General features: G+C 42.1%; 1 protein-coding gene across 1 annotated transcript in view; it reads left to right on the top strand.

Annotated features, from left to right (window-relative positions):
* Window positions 1-21276, top strand: part of LOC148514827 (ovostatin-like) — a 118164-nt gene extending 96888 nt beyond the window's left edge. The window contains exons 27-37 of the mRNA XM_088480955.1: window positions 2744-2822; window positions 4038-4191; window positions 5950-6027; window positions 7379-7541; window positions 12629-12807; window positions 12917-13138; window positions 16540-16661; window positions 18592-18682; window positions 19892-19960; window positions 20066-20188; window positions 21160-21276. Of these exons, the coding sequence (XP_088337081.1) occupies window positions 2744-2822; window positions 4038-4191; window positions 5950-6027; window positions 7379-7541; window positions 12629-12807; window positions 12917-13138; window positions 16540-16661; window positions 18592-18682; window positions 19892-19960; window positions 20066-20188; window positions 21160-21276 (1397 nt within the window). The remainder of the gene's footprint in view (window positions 1-2743; window positions 2823-4037; window positions 4192-5949; window positions 6028-7378; window positions 7542-12628; window positions 12808-12916; window positions 13139-16539; window positions 16662-18591; window positions 18683-19891; window positions 19961-20065; window positions 20189-21159) is intronic.
* The last annotated feature ends 513 nt before the right edge of the window (window positions 21277-21789 follow it).

Raw genomic sequence — 21789 nt, 5'->3', positions numbered from 1 at the left:
GTTATAGCACCGACAAATCAGACCCCTCCAAGCAACTACGTTGTGACTTTTCTCCATCCATTTTAGTTACACATAGGTAATACATGCCAAGTCCACATCTTTACTGTACTTTGGCTTCAGCTGCACACCATCTGCCTGTATCAGCCCACTCCATTCCTATTCCCAGCCCCTAAGTCGTACACAGTCTTATGTAGGGCATATAACTGAAAAAGAAAAACTGAGCATTGCATAAAGAAAAGAAAAACTTGTATCCAAAAAATGTTTATTATCCATTACCTATCCCTCTATCTATAGAGTATTTTCTTATAAAAAGCACTAGACTTCAGGTAATCTGTTGAGAGGCTTGTCTTAGCCACCCTGCCCCCCTGCAGTATAATGCTGTCATTCTCTGGAGAATTGGGCGAGAACCTTCGAGTTGTATGCTCTCCTGGTAGTCCAAAATTTGTGAGTCTCTTGTACATTTTGTTAGAGGAGGTGCTTGTAGTCAATCATCTTATACCCATACAGCAAAATTGTATGCAATGACACAAGGAGCAGATAGTCTGTGCCCAGGGTCTCTCTAAGGGTTCCAGTCACCCTAGGCTAATATACTCTCAGAGCCCCCACCAATGTTTATGTTTGGAGTCACACAGCAGGCATGTTATGGACGTATATACAATTCAGAAGCATTCCAGAGATTGATATACAATACAGAGAGCATTCCACACAATACAGAGAACATTCCAGAGATTGAGGTACAATACAGAGAGCATTTCAGAAACTGACATACAAAACAGGGAGAAATTCCAGAGACAGCCCTATAATAGAGAGCATTTCAGAGATTGATATACAGTACAGAGAACATTACAGAGACAGTCGTATAACAGAGGTAATTCCAGAGAATTATATTCAATACAGAGAACATTCCATTGACCCCAATACAATACATAACATTCCAGACATTGATATACAATAGTAATAGCATTCAAGCGTATGAGTTAAAATACAGGTAGCAGATCAGATATCAGTTTTCATTATAGAAAGCATTCCATTGGCCCTAATACAATACAGAACATGCCTTAGATTTATTTACAATAGGAAGAGCATTCCAAAGTTTGCCATACAGTACAGTGAGCATCTCAGAGACCATTATACAATACAGAGAACATTCTATACATGAATCCATCAATTAGTACCTTGGCAATACATTAGCTATTAGAGAGCAAATCAAAGGTGCAGCCAAGGTTCAGCCCTGATAATCATCTCAGCAGCAATGCCCTCCAAGTCCTTTGCCATAGGCTGCAGCCTGATCAGCCTATTGGATGATCAGGTACTAGTTATTGCTTTCATTTCAAAGTTATGGAAGTTAGCCTAAGTGGTTTTTCAATAAAACAAGACCTTGCCCCTGACATCTCTTAAATCAGGTGGGCTAATATTAATATATATATATATATATATATATATATATATATACGCCTCTTGGGTACAATGGCCCAGCACTTAGTTTAATAAGATACCAAGTTAAAAAAAATATAAAGAAATAATAACCCCACTAGTAAAGGCGCAAATAGTGAGTGACCCAGATTTATCGATGAGTGATATCCTCGTATTCACTTGTTACTAATCACTAATGTTACTAATCACATGTGTTTGAAAAATGACAGTTAGGAGCTGATTGGATGGAGCACCATTAAAGATTAGTAATGAGTGATTACAAGAATATATAAATTTGGGCCATTGTGCTGGTGTCTCAAGTTCAAAACTGAAAATCAACTCCTTGTGACTTCTGGCAAGCTATGTGGCCTTAGCACGAAAGACTAGAGTGTAAGCTCATCTGGCCAGAGACACTGCTTCTAACAAACTGTGTATAATAATTATTGCCCTTTTTACATACTGTATATACTTTTCTATGGGCCTGATTCATTCCCGATCACAACTGCGATTTTGCACGCAATCAGCCGATTGTTGCATTTGGCTAAAGCGTACGCATCGCAGTGTTCACGCAGTCCCATTGCAGAGTGACTGACAGGAAGTGAGCATTTGGGGGTGTTGACGGGGGGTGGTCAGCGAAACGCGCGCGTGCCAGTGCCCTGTAACGCAATTACAGGGGTGTGCAATAAATTAGTCACTGCAATGGCATACGCAGCTTGGGCTTTTCACTTCGTACCGGAAGTTTAGCAATTGTGCATGAGGCTCGATGTTACCAATGGTTTTGCAGACTATTATGGATGTGAGTAGGGGGATGTCCTTATGTTGTGCTGCGATGGCAAAGCGATCGCAGACATTAGCATATTTTAAGAAAAAACTAAATAAGTACTGTACTGTTTCTTATTTTGTTTCTTCTTGTTACATGCTGGATAAGACTGCAGAGTGTTACTTAGAACAGCTGCTTAATTCAGTCCATGAGTGTCACTACCTTTATATAGGGATATTCAGCGCCCATTGTTTTTAGTGATATTCTGGATTAGCATATTTTAGCAGTGAGACTGTGTGCGTAATCGCAGCTGAGATCGCAGTTACGTTCCGTAATGAATCAGGCCCCTATGTATTATACTTTTCTATGTTATTTTGTCATTTATATGTATTTCTGTTTGACACTGTTAGATTATTATAAATATTTGCATGATAAAATAAAGAGTTTTTGAATGTACTGTATAAAATATAATTTCAAAAATACATTATGCAGTCCTGTAGTAAGTACAGGTCCATATGCAAATAAACCCCATACTTTATTAATGTAAATAACGGTCTTCTCTATTTATAGGTTATGGCAGACATATGGCGTGCAGGAGGTCGGGTGGATGGTTCTCTGTGTACTTTAGGACAGATGTCAGGAATTCTTGGTAAGGGCAGAGTGAAAGTGTCAGAGTAATGCCAGTATACTGCTGCAAAGGATATGCAAATATTATCCCATTGTGTTTTAGGTCAATAGTGTTAGCAATAAATACCATGGCCGGTCTGGCTGCCTGAAGGCCTGGATGAGCGGCTCCGCCTCCTGGTGCTCTGCTTGGCTTGCATGCTGAGACGGGGTGTGATGGTTAGTCATGCCCCCATGATGCATAGCCATGCCCACATGATGCATGGCCAGTCCCTTGTGATGTGTGGCCATTCCCCCATGATGCATGGCCAGTCCTGTGTGATGTGTGGCCATTCCCCCATGATGCATGGCCAGTCCTGTGTGATGTGTGGCCATTCCCCCATGATGCATGGCCAGTCCTGTGTGATGTGTGGCCATTCCCCCATGATGCATGGCCAGTCCTGTGTGATGTGTGGCCATTCCCCCATGATGCATGGCCAGGCCCTTGTGATGTGTGGCCACATCCTTGTGATGTGTGGCCACACCCTTGTGATGTGTGGTCATTACCCCATGATGCATGACCAAGCCCTTATGATGCATGGCCATATCCCCATGGGGTGTCCATCGATGGTTACCATCGATAGGACCAGCAGTAGTTACCATCAGTGGCAAACAAACCATCTTTAGTGAACCATCGATGGTTTAAAACCCCCGCTATGGCGACCGATGCCAAGATGAGGGTCAATCAAAAAATGGGTATGGGACTTAGCAGCCGCAGAGAGACGGGGCTAATCTCAGATTGGAAAAAGTAATCAGCTCCCAGTCATCCATCAATGACAGAGAACCATTGGTTCTCTTCCATCGATGGTTTTATATTTGAAAGAATTGCTGCTTAAAATCTATTATTATTATTATTACCAGTTATTTATATAGCGCACACATATTCCGCAGCGCTTTACAGAATATAGGAGCCAAATCACCAACATCTCACGGCTGTCTGTAACTTGCAGCTTATTACATACCCCTGTATATGACAAGGTGCTCAGACCACCTTAATTATACATACAGTATCTCTGTAAATTGACAGAATATAAATTGTATCTCAATATCAGATGAAGATACAAACTCTAATTTGTCTGAATGCATTAAGTAGCTATGATATTGCTTAGTGTCAGTTGTTATACTTATTTAGAATTAGCATTGCTACAATGTATATACTGTAGGCTTACTGAATATTTTATCATTTTTATCTTTCTTTTAGGCTGGACATTTCCACGTTCCAGGCAATGTGCAAAATACAGAAATACACTTATGTTGATCCCAACATCCTCACACAATCAGTTCTTGTACTGTCAAATCTACAGAATCTGACCTCTGGCTGCATAAACCCTATTGGATGCCCATTTACCAATCAGGTGACTATGGCATGGATACCACTAGGCATTGTGTCCATGTTTTATTTACTAGTAAGATTCACAAATGGAAATGTCCCAATTTCAGGATCATGTCAGAACAGGAGTCATTAGAGATACTGGGGCTGGTTCTGAGTTAGATGGATCTCTGCACGGGCGCAAATGGCGAGTTCTTGTATATAGCGCCTGCGCAGTTGTGATTTTATGCATCTTTGCAAATGTCCATTCATTGTTGCCGTGGTTACTAGGGTTAACAATTTATTGAAACACTAACCTTCATTTGCTAGGAATAAATTAAAAGGTATAAAACCACTCATACAGTTACATTTACCTACTGCGCATTGTGTGTTCATTCCCAGAATCTGTTGCACACTTAGGGGCATATCCAAATGCAGGTGATACTGTATTTAAAAAAAACTCCTATACTGTATAATTGCCTGCAAGAAAATCAGCCGTGGTAATGCCTACAGAAATACATGATACTTTTTTCTCACAGCCTCAGAGCAAGTAAAATTTTTACTAAAATCATTATTTTAAGGAAAAATTGTCGGGTCTTGCTTCAGAACCCCTAAGACATCCATCCCCCTAATGGCTACTTAAGCAATTATCACTAACCTGTGAAACATGACTGAGTACCAATATGAGTGAGCCGTGCTATTATAGGGCAGGTAGTGTATGTCCTGGGGGAAGGAGATAGGGTGGTTTAGCCTTTGCTCGGTGGAGTTACTTTCAGTTTATGACTGTCACCAGCACTCAGATAAATCATAAAAATAATTGTAAAAGGCTAAATGATTCTTAATGGAAAATTGAGCTCACATTAAGTAATTGCTATTTATTAATATAAAGGTGTGTGTGTGTATATATATATTTATATATAGTACATTTAGACTAACAATAAATTTGAAAGCATACTGTACATGCTTATTCCGATGTACATTGCATACGTGTATGTTCATATATGAAATATAATCATGTAGTAAAGAGTAATAACACATACATGAGTGGTTACAGCCTGACAGGGCTTTGGCTCTCATGCCTTTTAGCACCCTCATTGTATGATGCTACCAAATCATTCTGCGCACAAGGCAGCTACATACAGTTTGCTGCGGAATCAGTATGATTTACCGCCGGCCACATGGCCAGCAGTTCTCATCCTGGCAGCGGCAGCCCGACAGAGGAGGAAATCCCGATCGTCCTTAGGGTAAGTATAACTAACCTAACTCCCCCCCTAACCCTCCTTTAGGGGTGTCTAAACCTAACCTCCCCCCCCCAAGTGCCTAACCCTAACCCTTCTCTAAGTGCCTAAACCTAGCACCCCCCTTCCCCACAGCCTAACCCTAAGTCTCCCGAAGGGGTGCCTAACGCTAACCTCCCCCCAGGGGTGCCTAGCCCTAACCCCCTCTTCCCCTAGCCTAACCCTAACATCCCGGGAGCTCCTAACCTATAGCCCCCCCTGCAGCTGTCCGTTCCCGGCGCCCGGCTTATCTTCGATCGGTAAGCCGGGTGTCAAGCTCCCGGCGTAGGTCTAATGACAGGCATCGAGATTTCGACGCCTGCCATTTGTACCTTGCCGGGATTAAGCAGTCGGGAAGCCGGCAGTCCGCATTGCAACTGCTGGCTTCCCGACTGCTTCCCGTATACTGCCTATCCTTTGTCCCGGCCAGGGAAGCGGCTGGCGGCATTGATACCCCAAGGTCTCGGGCTGAGCCCCATGAACACAGTATGCTGGTTATAATATTTTGTCTTGTGTTTTTCTCATAGGCTAGGATAAATGATGTCTACCGCTTCACAGCTACTGTAGTACAAATATTGTCGGAATGCCCTTCAATCAGCATTGGGGTAAGTAATTAATTTGTTCCACTGCATCCAGATCATAACCGGATCCTACTAGCAGACACACTGTAGCATGTTTTAAAGGCTGGCAGAAGAATTTCTCTGTCGCTGACACCGTGGACCATATTCAATTAGTTTAACCACCGTGATACTTTTCCGCCTGCCGGACTTTTCGCCTATATCGCGTGTTTTGAACGCATAAACTTTTCGTGCGCGCCCCCGCTATTTGCTGTATTTAAATACCAAAGGACGCAAAAACTTCCCGTAGCATCCCGGCGAAACTCAAACATACAAAAATTGCTGTCAAAGATGAGGTAGTCAGCCTAACACCCCCTAAAAGATGCACTAACATTGGGGATCAGTATAGATGTCCCCAAATAGACCCCCTGAAGCTATTTGGGGTACTTAAGTGCTGTCAATTGCCTCTAATTAGCATCTTTGCACAAGTGGTGAAGAATGGCATTAAGCAGTATTTTTTGGAGAAAATAAGTAGTTCTGTCAAATTTGGGGTACTTGAAAATGGGTGCAAGCATGGTTTAAATTCACTAAAGTGAAGTTTCAAGTGACGTCAAAAACGCACCTTCAGCAAGCACCTGCAATCAAAACAACACCTACCCCGTACTTTTAGACCCCCCCCCCAAAAGACTATTTTGTTACTTTTTTTGTGTAATTTTTTGGGGTGTTCCACTTTTTTTTTTTTTTTAGTTTTTTTTGTTATGGAGTTATCCTTTGGGGGGCTGTCCCAAGGGTGCAGAGTGGTTTCCACATAGGCAAAACTTTTTTGCCTATTACATTGCATTGACTTTCCGCGTATGCGAATTGAATGCAGTGAAAAGTTTCCGCCTAGGAAAATGACGTCATCCGCGATACTTTTTCGCGGATTCCGACTTTTTCGCCGCTAATTGAATACGGCCCTTTGTGTGTTAAAAGCGCTGATTGAATGGCTGCTGCAGTTATTCGACCAGTACTCTCATTACACAGATGTCTGCAAGGAGACATTCACAATTATCCTCAAAAACCTGGTTTCTACTGACATGCAGGGAAGCCAGAATCTCAGCAGCTACAGGGGATCCCGTCACTCAAATACCAGTCATTTTACTAGTCCTCAGTAGGGAGGATTAATCTTTCAATATTTAGTATTGCAATATATTTTTGAACGTTTTTGTGTTCATTCACTGTATGCATATTGTTTGTTACTTTGGTGGATAAAGTACAAACCAATCAGCCCCTAACTGTCATTTTTCAAACACAGCCTGTATCATAGCAGTTAGATGCTGATTGGTTACTACTTTACCTCTCTCCAAAATGTGTTAAATCCCCCCTTACATTTTAATAAGCCTGTTTATCTTTCTTCTAGGCAACAGTGGTAAATAGCGCCTTACAGTGTCTTGACGCTATTGATTTTGAAGGACAGGATACGTGTACCCAAGCTTACATATTCCATGTTGCAGCTATAAATAAACAGTCAGACAAGTGTGAAAGCATGTTTGCTATATTACAGGGAAAAATCATCATAGAAGGTATTATTCATGGCTCTTTCTGTGATATTAATATAGTTAGCTCTAAAGGGAGCAAAGTATAAGTGATTACAAAGCCCATTTCAAATAGTATATAGAGTATTCACATTTGAATTAATTTAATTCATTTGATAGCAAATACAGTATATAAAGGTAGAGGCGGACTTTGCAGATGTTCAGATATTCTTTCAGGTGCCAGAACAAACTGATGATAAACATTCAGGACCCTTTATAAAGCTTGTACAGCTTGATAAAGGGTCCTGAGCAAACCCAAAATGTTCCCGTTCCTTGCACCAAATAAACTAGTTAATGCATACAACTGTATCCAAAGTGCTGTAGCTTTCTGCATATATATTTGTGCCAAAATAAATATACACACACTTTTCACACTTTGTATGTGAATGAATGTTGAAGAACAGAGGGCTGGAGTAAGCCTGATGGCTATTAAACTGCAAGGCCATTACAGGCAGTGTGTTAAATGACATATTGACATTGTGGTTCCAATTTGGAGTGGAAATGTTGTTACCATTTTATTGTACTATAGCTGCAGGGAGTAGGGAACTTGGGGTGTGTCTTGTTACTTTATAATGGGTCGCTGGCTTTAGATCAGCCTCTTTGTTTCCTGAATTTTTATTCCTCTCTACCTAACTCCCCTTTTGTAGTTTGTCACATTGTCAGCTTATTGAGCGGTTGATAGGAAAAAACAGAAGTCAAATAGCCATCTTACTGAATTGATGAGGTTATCTACCCTTAAATAAACTGAGCAGGTTGACTTCACTGTGTTGGGGTCAGCAGCACCCGTGTGTGCCTTGCACAATATATTGGTATAGAAGTATTTCAGAATAAATTGAGGAGCTTTGTAAGCCTAAGATAAAAGTTCCGTTCCAAGAAAATTTGCATCACTCAATTCACTGTCAGCAGATCACATTCTAATGTTAGAACAGTCCCCCAGGAAGGATACTCTGGTTGCACGATTGGCCAAGTCGTGGTTGGGTAGACACTCAGGGCACAAGATGCCTGAGAACTTAGTGCATGATGGGGTGGCTTCCGACCAATCAGAGACAGTTGGATGAGGTCCTTCATGGACTGTTGGGTGTTAGAGATCACAGAATGTCATTTACCTCAGGAGATTTTTCTCCACTGCCCTTCCAAAGGAAGACATAAAGAGAGCAGCTTTTGATCAGGTCATTACGTCTTTTCTCTCAGATGGGGTGATTGTACCAGTACCAGCGGATCTGCTGGTTTTGCTCAAATCTCTTCCTTGTCCAGAAGCCGGACTGGTCGCTTTGGTCCATTTTCAACCTCTGAGTCCTCTGGGCTTTTGGTTGATTGGTTCAAGATGGAATCTATGAGATCTATGATATGCGGCATGGAGGTCAAACATATTTTGGCCTCCATAATGAGGAAGCATGCATATCTCCACATCCCTGTATGGGAGGCACATCATTTGCTCCTCAGATTCACTGTAGGGGGTCTTGCACCGGCTCTGCAATTTTTAACTAAACTCATTATAGTAATGGTGTCACTGTTATGGAAGATGGGTATTACAATTGTACCCTACTTAGATGATCTCTTGGTCAAAGCAGACTTGCCTCTCTTGCTGTGCAGCCACTTTGACTAGACAGTTCAATACTTGCAGGAACATAGTTGGATTCTGAATTTCAAGAAGTTTAATCTGGTGTCTTGTCAAAGCATGCTGTACCTGGATTGATCTTCAACATCAGTCTTTAGAGGATCTTCCTTCCTGAATATAAGGTCTTTTCCCTTTAGAGTTTGGTCCAAAAGGTTCTGGACTTAGATCGCTCATTGGTTCTTTTGTGCATGAAATTGATGTTGAGGATGTTTTTTTTTACCTTTGAGACCATACTGTACACATGTTCTACTCCCAGGAGTTTCAGTGGGAAATTCTGAAGGGTTGGTTAGAGTTCAACGATCATCTGGCCTATCAGCTACTCACTTTCTCTCTGAGTACTTGTCTTGCCTGCAGTGATGGCTGGTCATGGAGAAACTCAGCATGGACAGGTCTCTGCCCTCTCCATCCTGGGTCCTTGTGACCATGGATGCCAGTCTTCTGGGTTGGGGGCACTGAATTTATACCTTCACCCTTATGGACTTTGGACCCACATGAGCCCACCCTTCCCATAAATCTTCTAGAGCTCCGTGCCATATTTCTTGCTCTGTCCAGTGCTCAGTCTGTTCTCCAGGGCATGCCAGTCAGGATCTAAGCAGACAAATATGAAGGGGGCACCCAAAGTGCCAGGGCAATGGTGGAAGCTGATTAGATCCTGTACTGAGTGGAGTCATTCATGTCGGTGATCTAGTCTGTGTTCAAACTGGGAGTAAACAATTAGGAACAAGATCCTGCTGGGGAAGTGACATCTTCACCCAGAGGTATCCCCCTAGCTGAATCAGCTGTGTGGTCTGCCAGAGGTGAATCTAATGGCCTCTTGCCACAACTGCAGTGTTCTCACAATTTGTGCCCAGTCCAGGGACCTGAGAACCTTTGTGGTGAATGAAGACTTCTGAGGAAGCCGCTGAATATTTATTTGGTGGAGAAACGCATAAGAGACTGTACTATTTATGAAACCAGCTGGTTGTTTTTGCTTATATATCTCCCGGGAGAATCATGAGTACAGGCTTTTTTTTTAGAAAAAAGCAGAGGATTGAACTTTTGCTTGTATAAAGAAATATCCTTATCGGCTCCTGATTGTCTACAGATGTGGACTACAGTTTTGCTGCCTGCTGATTGTATTCTTACTAACAATATGGGCATAAACTAACAGTGGCTTCACAATAATAGAGTATAAACCTGAGATGTGTACATGCCTGTTGGATTTCTGCTAAACATTACTGGCAAAAACTAATGAAGTATATGCAATACCACACAAAATGATTGCTGCTTTGCTTCTTAAATACTAACTGCCTGCATATTTTACTACTAACTTAAGCAACAAAAACCCATATATTATTGCTGGAGCTTCAATTGTACCATATCTCCAAAGTGGAAGAGATATAAGCATTTCATGTGTGCGAAGGATATAAAACGCCCCCGTATCCATTGATGAATATTAATATACAGATCTGTATTGATTTTTTTATTGATTTTTTTTATATGGGGTTGTTATAATTAAGTAGATACACCAGGCAATTTCCATATTTTTATTTTTAATCTGTATACATATTTGTTCTACTTAATGCACTTTTTATAATTTTGTGATTTATGTTGATAATATTTTCCTTTATATATTGTATTAAATAATTTTTTGTCTACAAGTGCGTTTCTGTACTTCTGTATAATTCTGTCTTTTCATAGGCTTTAGAGCTTACACCTATCTCTGATAGCAACTGTAGATAGAAAAATACATTTTTCAAATATTGTCCTTGTGTTGGGACCAGAGCGCCAAGTCTCTTTCTTGCCTTTATTTTTTGTGGTGAATGCCATGACTGTTTCATAGCTGTTTGGTCTTGGGTATGTCTTTCCTCAGTTGCCAATGTTGCCTCGCATGGTCAAGAGAATCAGGACACAGGGAATGCTGGTTATCCTGGTGGCTCTAATTTGGCCCCAGTAGTCCTGGTATGCTGATGTCCTAAAAATGACTTTAGTTCCTGGTTAATGTCTTCCCTTGCATCCAGATATATTGCAACAGGATCCATGCCTACACCAGGACCTTCCTCAGTTGGCTTTAATGGTATGGCTATTAAAGCCAGTCTCTTAAAGGCTAAAGGTGTTTTCTTACAATATGGTGCAGACAATGCAGGCCAGAAACTTGTGTTGGCCTGGAACCACCACAGGCTGTGGAAGATCTACATTTTGTGGTTAGAGAAACAGGGGTACCATACTTACTTTCTTTGTCTTTCACATTTCTTTGCTTTTTTTCTGGTTGTTTTGGAGATGGGCCTCCACTGGGTTTATTTTATGATGCAGTTCTCAGCGTTGTTCCTTTATTTAGCAGTTGGCCCTTATTCCAGAAGTTTGTACTCTTTTGAATGAGCATTTTGCATGTTCATGCATCCTTGTTCTTCCCATGGCTTTATGGGATCTAAACATGGTTCAATCTTCTCCTTAAAGGGCACTATTCAAGCCCGTGGACATTGTTGAGCTGAAGACCCATGGCCATGCATCGGCCTGGTGGGTCTCTGAACTTGGAGCCTTATCTTTCAATTAATCTTTAATTGTCTTGCTTGAGGATTGGGCAGTATTACATATAGTTCCATTGTTCCAAATGAAAGTTGTGTCGACTATCCACATCAATCAGGAAATTAGTCTTCCTGTGTTTTGGCTTTCTTCTTCCTCTGAGGACTTTGGCTTTTTGGATGTATTTGAATAGGACTTCCTCAGTTAGGTGGATGGATTCTCTCTCGGTACTTTATGATGTGTGTAAACATGATTGGCCAGATAGCTCTGCGTGCTCTAGCAGGGCAGTGAGTGCTTCTTGAATTGCATGGAATAGGGCCTCTGTGGGGCAGTAGTGCCAGGTGGCCAACTAGTCCTCTGCTCACACTTTTACCAAATTATACTGGTTTCAGGTGTTTGCATCAAGGGATACCAGTTTCAGATGGAAGGTTCTGCATTCATGTTGTCTGAGCGTTCCCTCCTCTGAGGGTGGCTTTTGAATGTACAATGGAGAGGAGTGTTCCCCAGATTGGATGCAAGAGATTCCACCCGGGGAATACTATATTCCCTCCCTTACTCTCATGTTAGTGTTTGTTGATTGGTTCATGCTGGTTTACAAGTTCCATTATGTTGTTTACCTTAGGTTTAGGTCTATTTTGACGATGTACTGATGAGCAGGGGTTGCAAAAGTGAGGAGATTATGTCTTAAAGTTATAGTAGTCTAATAAGTACCAGCTCCTTTGAACCCCTCTAGCAACCTCTGGTGAGCAGTGTTTCCTAGATGGAAGCAGAGAAAGGGATCCAATGGCAAGTACAAAAATACTGTTTTTGTATCTTGTGTTTTTTAAAACCGAAATAAAAAACATTTTGAATCCTATTGGGAGAAAAGTGCAATATAAATAACATTTATTATTATTATTATTATTATTATTATTATTATTATCATTAATCCCAAATGTAATTTTCGCACCCACAGGTGGCATGGCTCACTGGCAATGTGATTCCACCTCAGAGAATGTGGTTGTCACAGCGAACATATTTTTGGCCATCATGAAGTGTTTTGAACTGACTCAAGAAATAAAGGACTTGCTTGGACAGATAGCCTTATACTTGACTTCACGGATGAACTCATATGGTGGTTTCCTGTCCTCACAGGTACTCAAGGGCTACGCAATATATATATATATATATTTATATATATATATCTTATGTTTATTATTATTTAACACTTAATTCTAATGACAACTTCTTCTCTTTCTACCAGGATACAGTAGAAGCTATTAATGGACTGACTCTTTATGGGCGACTGCTAAACAATGTAGGCGATAAGAATGCTGAAGTTGTTGTGAGCTATGGAGGTGCAGTAGTTGCCCGTATAACTGTCAATGAAGGAAACAAATTCCTGGTCCAGTCACAGCAGTTTAGTGATAGTTCATATGGGACTTTCAAAATTTCCGTCACTGGGAATGGAAATCCTCTGGTACAGGTAAGACTTCCCATGGACGTTAATGATACATTCATACCGTATGTGAATGCAGAAGCTTTCCAAGTAATCCAGTAAGATCCCGTTTGTCCAGCCCCTTTCTCTGGCCCTATAACAAAAGCACTTCCATGACTGATAGATTATTTGGTCTTCTGCTCAAGATTGTGAATATGCGTAAAAAGACAGAGGCTCTGGGCAACATTTACTAAGCGGCGGTTTCTATTCTATTCTAAACCCCGGCGGTTTGGTGGTGGTTTCTATTCTATTCTAATCCCTGGGGGTTTGGTGGTGGTTTTGCAGCAGTTTCTAAATGACATTCCTGTTCTATTCTATTCTAAAACGTGTTTTGACTGTGGTTTGGTGGCGGTTTTGCTATCTGCAGATTTACTAGGGCCAAAACCACTGAAAAACTGCCATCAAAACACATTTTAGAATAGAATAGAAAAGGGCTGTCATTTAGAAACTGCTGCAAAACCGCCACCAAACCCCCGGGGTTTAGAATAGAATAGAAACCACCACCAAACCGCCGGGGTTTAGAATAGAATAGAAACCACCGTCAAACCTCCGCTTAGTAAATTTTGCCCTTTGTTGGCACGAAGATATATGCTAGTCACTGAGGGATTGGAACTATCTATAGATGTGGTTAAGTGAGTCTGTAAAAGAATGGAAGAAAACACAGAGAACAGGCTAAGGAGCCAACAAAAGTGATGAGTTAATAACGTGCACAGGGCCTTGGGGGTGGCACTGTCACTACCCTATGGCATCTGCATTTGCCTTGCAAGGTGCCTGGAACAGTTCTCGGAATCAATAGCTCTGCTGCAGAGCCATCTGGAGACTGTAGAGCCATCTGAAGCATCCCAAGTACACAGGGCCGTAGCTAGGGTAGTGCGGCCTGTGCCATCGCACAGGGCACAACAGGGCAGGGGGCGCTGTTTGGGCCAATCAAATTTCTGTTTATTATCATTCTTGCTTGTAGCTTCCTCTTATTTCATCCCCAGCATCTCCTGGCCACTTCTATCTCTTCCCTGGCCCTTCCCATGTACCCTTGGCCCTTTTTTGGGTACATTATGTCCCTTTGAAAAATGAGGGCGGCGCCAATGCTCTTTATGGCACAGGGCACCAAAAAGTCTAGTTATGGCTCTGTAAGTACACTATGGGCAATGCTCTACTTCCTAGTGCCAGTGGCCCCATCCTCTTGGTGTGATGTCATTACCGGTGTGGGGCTTGGGACTGGTATCTCTCAGCCTAGAGCCCTGCTCCTGCCCTATGTCTAGTATATACAAACTAGGGATGAGCGGGTTCAGATTTACTCGGTTCTTATCGCCGCTTTACCGCAAGTTCGGATTCATTTTTTTTGCTGTCCAAAACACTTGATAGCCGATAGCCAATAAAATGCCTTTTTTTGAGAACCTAGTAAATCCGAACCCGCTCATCCCTTATACAAACCCTTGCTAACCCCCCTAAATGAAACTTACTCAAAACTATATAATATAATGAAGCCCATGAGACATAATATGGCAAACTGGAATTTGTTTATTCAAATCTGTTTCAGGAATATAGAATTAGAATTTAGAATGCTGTTTATGCATATTAGGCCTAATAATCTAATAGAAACATACAGCTACTGTAGCTACTGGTGGTAGACTAAACAACAAGCAAACAGTTAAAGTCACAATAATATGATTCAATAACCATCATCTCACACTAGGGACATTATAACTCTCACCCCTGTACGTCATGGTTGTCAACAGAGTGTCTGCCCCCTTCACAAATTATATGCCTGAGGTATCCACACATCCCATGCAGGTAATATCTTTCAATTAAAATGCTCCACAGTGCACACGCCCAGTCATGCGATAATGGCTACTGTTTGCCAATCTTTACTGCCCTGATAACAACCAAATAGGAAAATAAGTCAGACGGGAGGGATTTTTCTTCATGAAAAGAGGCCTAAATCCTCCCTCTTGTCTCTTAAATAAACGATAAAGGACTACTCCTTTCCCCTAGCTATGGGCCGGCTATCCAAATCCCCCCAAACCCCTAAAGGCCCCCATACATCAGCAATCTGAAAACCACAATTGAACAATTTGAAGATTTATTGCCCGATCTTAGGATTTCCCAATCGAGCAATCTGCGCCCATACACTACAGATCTTTTTCAGTGATTCGCAGATCGATTGCAGCAAACACAGATCTGGCAATCTTGAAAGGCCCATCATTTTGCTAGAATCGGTCTGCAAATCTGCTGATCATGCCCATACACTAGCAATCTACAGCCCCAATCCATCTGTGAAATCCAACATGTTGGACAATCTGATTAAACAATTCCAATCACTTTGTGGTTGCAATCTGCGATCTGTGAAGCCCATACATTGCAGAGTTTTATACACAATCGATTGCAAATTGCACGATTGCTGCAATCCATCTCTGATGTTTGGGGGCCTTAATTCTCCCCATCAACAAGTGACATCCCATATCTGCCCAGCAACAAGTGACATACCCTATTCTTACTGGCTTAATTTTGTTGTCAAATATGACCCTACCACGTGTCCCGCATTCAGACCTCATTTATTCCTAAATATTAATAAGCAAAACATCTCTAGTTTTTAAAACCACAGATGGTCGCAGCAATTTTGCCTTTCGAATCACTGGATTTACTATGCAGCTGTATGGAAGGTTAAAACAGAAATTGCTGGACATGTGTGGTGGTGTAAAAACCCCTTTGCCACATGTGGTTTATGGAAAACCACTGTCATACAGAAATGTCCATCAATCCTGTTCATGTATAGGAGTGTGTGGACGTTGTTTTTCAATCATTTTTATATATTTTTTGTTATCATGCTGTCAGTCAAGAGATCTGCAGGTTGAGCTATCTCTCCAGTCCCAGCCACATCTGTGTTTCGGTGGTTGCTCTGACCTGCCTTTCTGTGGTTTGCTAAACCACAGGTTAATATTTCTGGTGGTTTGTGTCTTTAATGTCAATTGGTAACCTGATTTTATGGTGGCTCTGCTTTTAATAAATCTGTCAATTTTGAACCAATCAAAAGGGCAAAAAGATTTGACAAAATTGTTGCTTGGAAAATTGTGCCCTTATAAATTTAGCCCAGAGTGAAATACTATAATTATATTCCAAAAATGTCTCTATAATATTCTGTGAAGTTTATCAATTCCTGAACCATCCTCTTAAATCACATTACACTGTTGTACCCTATTATAACTTTTTTTACACAGTTCACACAAAACTTACATTTATTCTGTAATTTTTTTTATAGAATTAGATAATAAAATAATTCTAAAAAAACCCTATAATTTAAAACAAAAATTTGGTCAAAAGTGACTTGTACTGATTACTATAAATGCTAAAAAAATGGTGTCAGATCATTGACCGTCTCTTTCTCTCTGCAGATAACACATAAATACAACGTACAGATCCCCAAGGAAAATGCTCCCTTCTCACTGACGGTTACGACACATGCTGCTTGTGTTGCAGGGGTCGCTGTTGTCTTTGACACCACAGTCTGTATCAGGTAACTCACTGCATAGCCATATCTCAATGTATATTTGTTATATTCCTCAACTCTTGTGATGTAACAGTTAGCAGGATTCGCAGGCCTTGGTCACGTTAGCTCGCACCCAATAGGACACACAAGTGAGATTTCCTGTACTGTGACAATCTGAAATCTGCACAGGAGCCAATAGCGTAGCGTACCATCACATGTAACCACCCTCATTGCAAGGTTACCTCTCCACTCTGTATAATGCATTCAATGGCTGCCAGTAACCTTCTCTCATCTGACACTGACAAGATGACTGGTCAGCGGATGACCAGATATTCATTACATGATCTTAAAAACAATGAAACTGAAACAAAGAGCCTCATTCAGAGATGTACACAAACCTGATGGTTTCCATATTTCTCAGAGGCTGGGGGGATGTGCAGGATGGGTACTGCGCATGTTCAGGCCTCCATCTGCATGTCCGCTTCCAGCGTCTCCAAGCCACAGCTGAATTAACAGGCTGCAGCCGTTTGTGGGCGTGGGAGGGTGTGGCGCCAGCCTGTATTACCAGAAATGGGGGCATGCCGCTCTCATTTTCTGGAAGTGCAGAGTCTAGGCTCTGCAATGGGAGACGCACATTTCCTGGTCTCGGCTGTGCAGGTAGGTCAGCCATTGTGGCCGATGCTGCACTTGGATCTGTGATGATGTCTGGAGGCGTCTTTTCTTTTTCTTCTCTCAAGCTTCCTGCTTCATTAGCATATTTTCACATCGCTGCTGTGTGGAAAGATGCAGCAGCCATGTGAACTGCGTCCATCTCTGAATCAGGGACTAAGGGCCTCATTCAGAGGCGGTCGTTAGATGCAAGCGTTCGCTCTGAATCAGGGCAGCCGCTTGCATCCTGAACGGCCACCTCCTTGTGGATCTTTAAGCCGTGGGTTAACACCCACAGCTCTAATGACCGACATGGGTGATGGTCGCGATGGTCAAGACTGGAACGCCTCCGTTTGGCCGGGCATGCCCCCGGCCCGCCCAGCAAACGGAGCGAGCTGTCACTCAACATCGACAGCTCGCCCAGTCTGCTACGAGACCCCTAATGACGGAGTGCCCGTCGTTAGCCGGGTCTCGCGCATGCGCACGACGGAGACCGCTCCGTCATGCGCATGCACTGTGGGGCAACATCGAGTCAGTTGTGAGCGCTCAGCACTCACGAATGGCTCTGAATGAGCTCCTAAATCTGTTGGGATTGATAGTAAATTACGCACTTTAAGACTGATTCAGAGAAGGTCATGCCAATTTCGTATATATCACTAAGACTCATACCAACGTGCCACTCCTGAAGTAGCACTTCCACATATGCTTCCGATGTACAGCTAGGTGCTTCTTAGGATGCATTTTACTAAAAATATGAATGCACTAGTTCATGTTTACCTTCATGGTGCAACAGCGTAAAAAAATTACACACTGAGCATTAAAGTCACACAGAACATCTGACTCACGTGTGACAACTCCTCAAGGCAACAAAAATGACCTTTGAGGTGCTCAAATGTCTGTTACATGAATGACCAATTGGAAGCATGTGTAGACTTGTACAGTATGTGGCCTCTGTTGTAGGGTATAATATGGGAAAGACCAGTGAAGGAGGTAAAGGGTAGGTGCTGTCTCCTGAAGGTAGAAGAAACACACTTTAGAAAAAGTGACCAAACTATGTGTGGGTTTGAATGTTTTGTTAATACAGACGCTTCACAGTCTCCGAAAATGTATAGAACTACATATGGGACAAACTGGTTCCAGTATATTAGGAAAAGACCATGATTCAGCTGCATAATGATAAATATCCTAAAATACATTGAGCTTTTTGGCAACTGTGTGGCTAGAAATACCAACACATGCAAAGTCATGTAAGCTCTCTCTAGATATCTTATTTCTTTCTTAAGCTCACACAATTCAATCTTCTATTTAGATACATAGGAAATCGAAGTGTTACCAACATGTTACTTGTTGACTATAAATCACTTACTGGGTGTACAGCTGACTACTACTCAATGAATAAGGTGGGTGTCATAACATGATCTTGTGGGTTACTTTAAAATCACAATGGCTCAATACTTATGTTTATTAATATTCACACATTATATCAACATTGTGATGTTTGGCACATTAAATTGGTGGGTTGGTATTTTGGAGAACATGGTGGAAATGGTTGGGCTGTTTAGTGATGTAAAGGGTTGGGATGTTTGTTAGGCACGTTGGAGTAGCTTAGGGTTTATGGAGAGCAATAAAAACTGAGTGGAATATAATAGAATATTTTCAGATCGAATGGGAGGGATGTCGGTATAGTAAGGTTATATCTGTATAAAAGTATTGCACAACTGGCCCAATTTCACAGTGTGTGGCTGTAAATATTACCTGAAGGCCCAATAATAAACTCAAAATCTTCAATCATAAACTGATTGGATAACTGAAGGACATGTCGGTAGATGTGGTTAAGATGATCCCACACAAAGGCCCAAAGTGGTTACTTAAAAGGGGTCAGGGACGGGATGACAGTGCTCTGGATCCTGGTGGTCAGAATCCCGATGCCGGCATCCCAAAAGGGTTAGGATACCGACACCTGTCCATCAGTCTACTGCCCTTCTCCATCTCCCTACCCCTCCCTCCCTGGTGCCTAAACCTAACCCTCCCTCCCTAGTGCCTAAACCCAATCTTCCCCCACAGCTACATACCGAATGAGAATAGAAAGTGAGCTTGTATTTAGTGAAACAGATGCTTACTTATGGCTCATCCTATGTTTTTGTGTATTTATAAATATATGTATACAGTATATGCTACATCATCAATAAATACAAAACACTGTAATAAGCCAAACTGCGTCAAACCATAATGTTATATGTAGGGATGTGCGGTCCGGTTTCCTAAAAAACCAACACACCTGAATTTAGGGGTTCCGAGTCAATTGAAATCCCAGCTTGGATCACTTTGGGGGTTCCGAGTAGAAGCGAGTCCTGGCTGCGGTCTGCTGACAGTTCAGAACTCCGATTTAAAAAGCAAACTCAGGGTTCGGATTGGATGTAAACAGGTCCTATGATTTTAGCTGTTTTTATAAATTTTTTATAGATTTTAAAGAAAACCAAAACCAAATCCAAACCAAAACACTTGAAGGTGATTTTGCCAAAACACGGGGGTCCGATCACATCTCTATCTATACAAGAGAATGTTTAATTATAGAGCTAACTAAATGTCTATTATGTTCTTCTTTCCAGATGTTGGAAGACAATGTGATCAGCCATTATCAAGTGAAGGATAATCATATGTATATTAATCTAGAACCTGTGAGTGATATCGTCCTGCTGCTCCTCTCTCTGTGATCTCCCCGTCTTCTGTTGTACTCCCATCATCTCTGAGTAACATCTCCCTCTCTGGCTTTCTTCCTACAGCTCCCCGTGAATGTAGAGCACTGCGTCACCTTCTCCTCATACGTGCAGCACCGAGCGTACACCCTGCAGAGCAGTTATGCCATTGTATATGACTTATATGAAGGTAAAACGGCTGCCACTTGTGTTTGTCCTAAAATATGGCTTGTTGACCTTCATCCATTTTTTATATACATTCATTGTGGTCACCGAGGCTGTCACGGTCCTAATTTGAATTCATTGGGCGGAATTCAGTTGTTTTTGTGGCCCTGATCTCCCGTCTAAAGTGACGGGAGATCGCGGGCTGCTATTCAATTGTACCAGCTTTTCACGCTGATCGCACCCAAAGTGGTCGGGTTTAGCCGCGTAAATCGGCTAACCCCGACCAAAGTGCTGGGCGCGATCGTGAAAAGTGCTGTTTGGACGCCCAAACAGGACACTTTTCGCCGATTTCAGCCCGCACCCCTCTGGGGCTGCGAGCTGAAATTGAGCGTTAGCAGCTGATCGCACCCGACAGGAGCAACAATTGAATAGCTCCGTCAGGCGCGAAGGGGGGAAGAATCAATTGAATTCCGCCCACTAAATTTTACATTTCAAGACTTAGGGGTCTAGTTACTAAGCAGTGTTAGGAGACAGAGTGAAAAGTGAGACGGTGCCAGCCAATCAGCTCCTAACTGCCATCTCACAGGCTGTGTTTGAAAAATGACAGTTGGGAGCTGATTGGCTGGCACCTTAGCACTTTTCACTCTGTCTCCTAACACTGCTTAGTATATAGACCCCTAATAAATTATTCTGAGCAGCTCTGTATCATATGAAATGTTCAATTCACCGGTTTCCATTACACAGTCTGTGCCTCCTAATAAGAGGCATAGAACGAGGTTGTGTTGTCACACATACAGTATAATATTCAAATATAGTTTAGCACTTGTTCTGAGACAGAATTAGTAATACCCAAGTCAATCTGATTTATTACAGCTCCGCAGTGCTATACGTTTTTGAATTATTTGTCAGTTTAATAAGAGAGAAGTTGTCAACGCCGCAGTATGTTGGCTTAATTATGTCCTGAATGAGACCAGGACCGTTCTATAAAACGGTGGCGTGTGGCCCCAGTTTTGTAGGCGCACCGAGGCCCAGGGTCTGCGCTGTCAGACGCAGGCCTCCTGGACTTGGCTAACCAGTTCCCACAGCCAGTTAGCTTACGCAGACTGGCAGAGGGCTATGACCGCTGCGACTGATGGCCAGGGTGGGGATGCGACGCTTCATCTACGGACGCTGCACTCGGATCGCAGATGTCGGCAGGAGGCATTTTCTTCCTACAGAAGCCCCCTGCTGCATTTGCATTTTAGTTGTAGGGTATTGTACAGCCACTTCCCAGCCACTTCACTGCACCTGTGCAACGCCCCACAAATCGGAAGTATATAAGTCATTATCTACATTAATAAATGGGTGTACATGTCAACCTTCTTACATGTTGACCTTTAGTGTGTCGACCTTTTGTCCCTGTCGACCTATTGACTGTCTAACATCTGGGCCAAATGTAATAGGGTGAGAGTGTAGAACATGTGAGAGTTTAGCAGTGATCTCTTACATTGGTCAAGTTTTATCTTCAAAATTGGAAAAAAGCAGAATGAGATTTCAAATCGTGATCGTTTTTTGAGTCTGAAAAAGATGCTCTGTTGCTTTATTCTCTGACTCTTTTACATTGGCAAAAGTGATGCGAAAACTGTTACATTTTCGAAACTGTCACC

Source organism: Taudactylus pleione, unplaced genomic scaffold, assembly GCF_031769625.1.
Source record: "Taudactylus pleione unplaced genomic scaffold, aTauple2 ptg000258l, whole genome shotgun sequence".
NCBI lineage: Eukaryota > Metazoa > Chordata > Amphibia > Anura > Myobatrachidae > Taudactylus > Taudactylus pleione.
The sequence above is the reverse complement of the archived record's forward strand: the minus strand, read 5'-3'. Positions and strand labels throughout refer to the sequence as shown.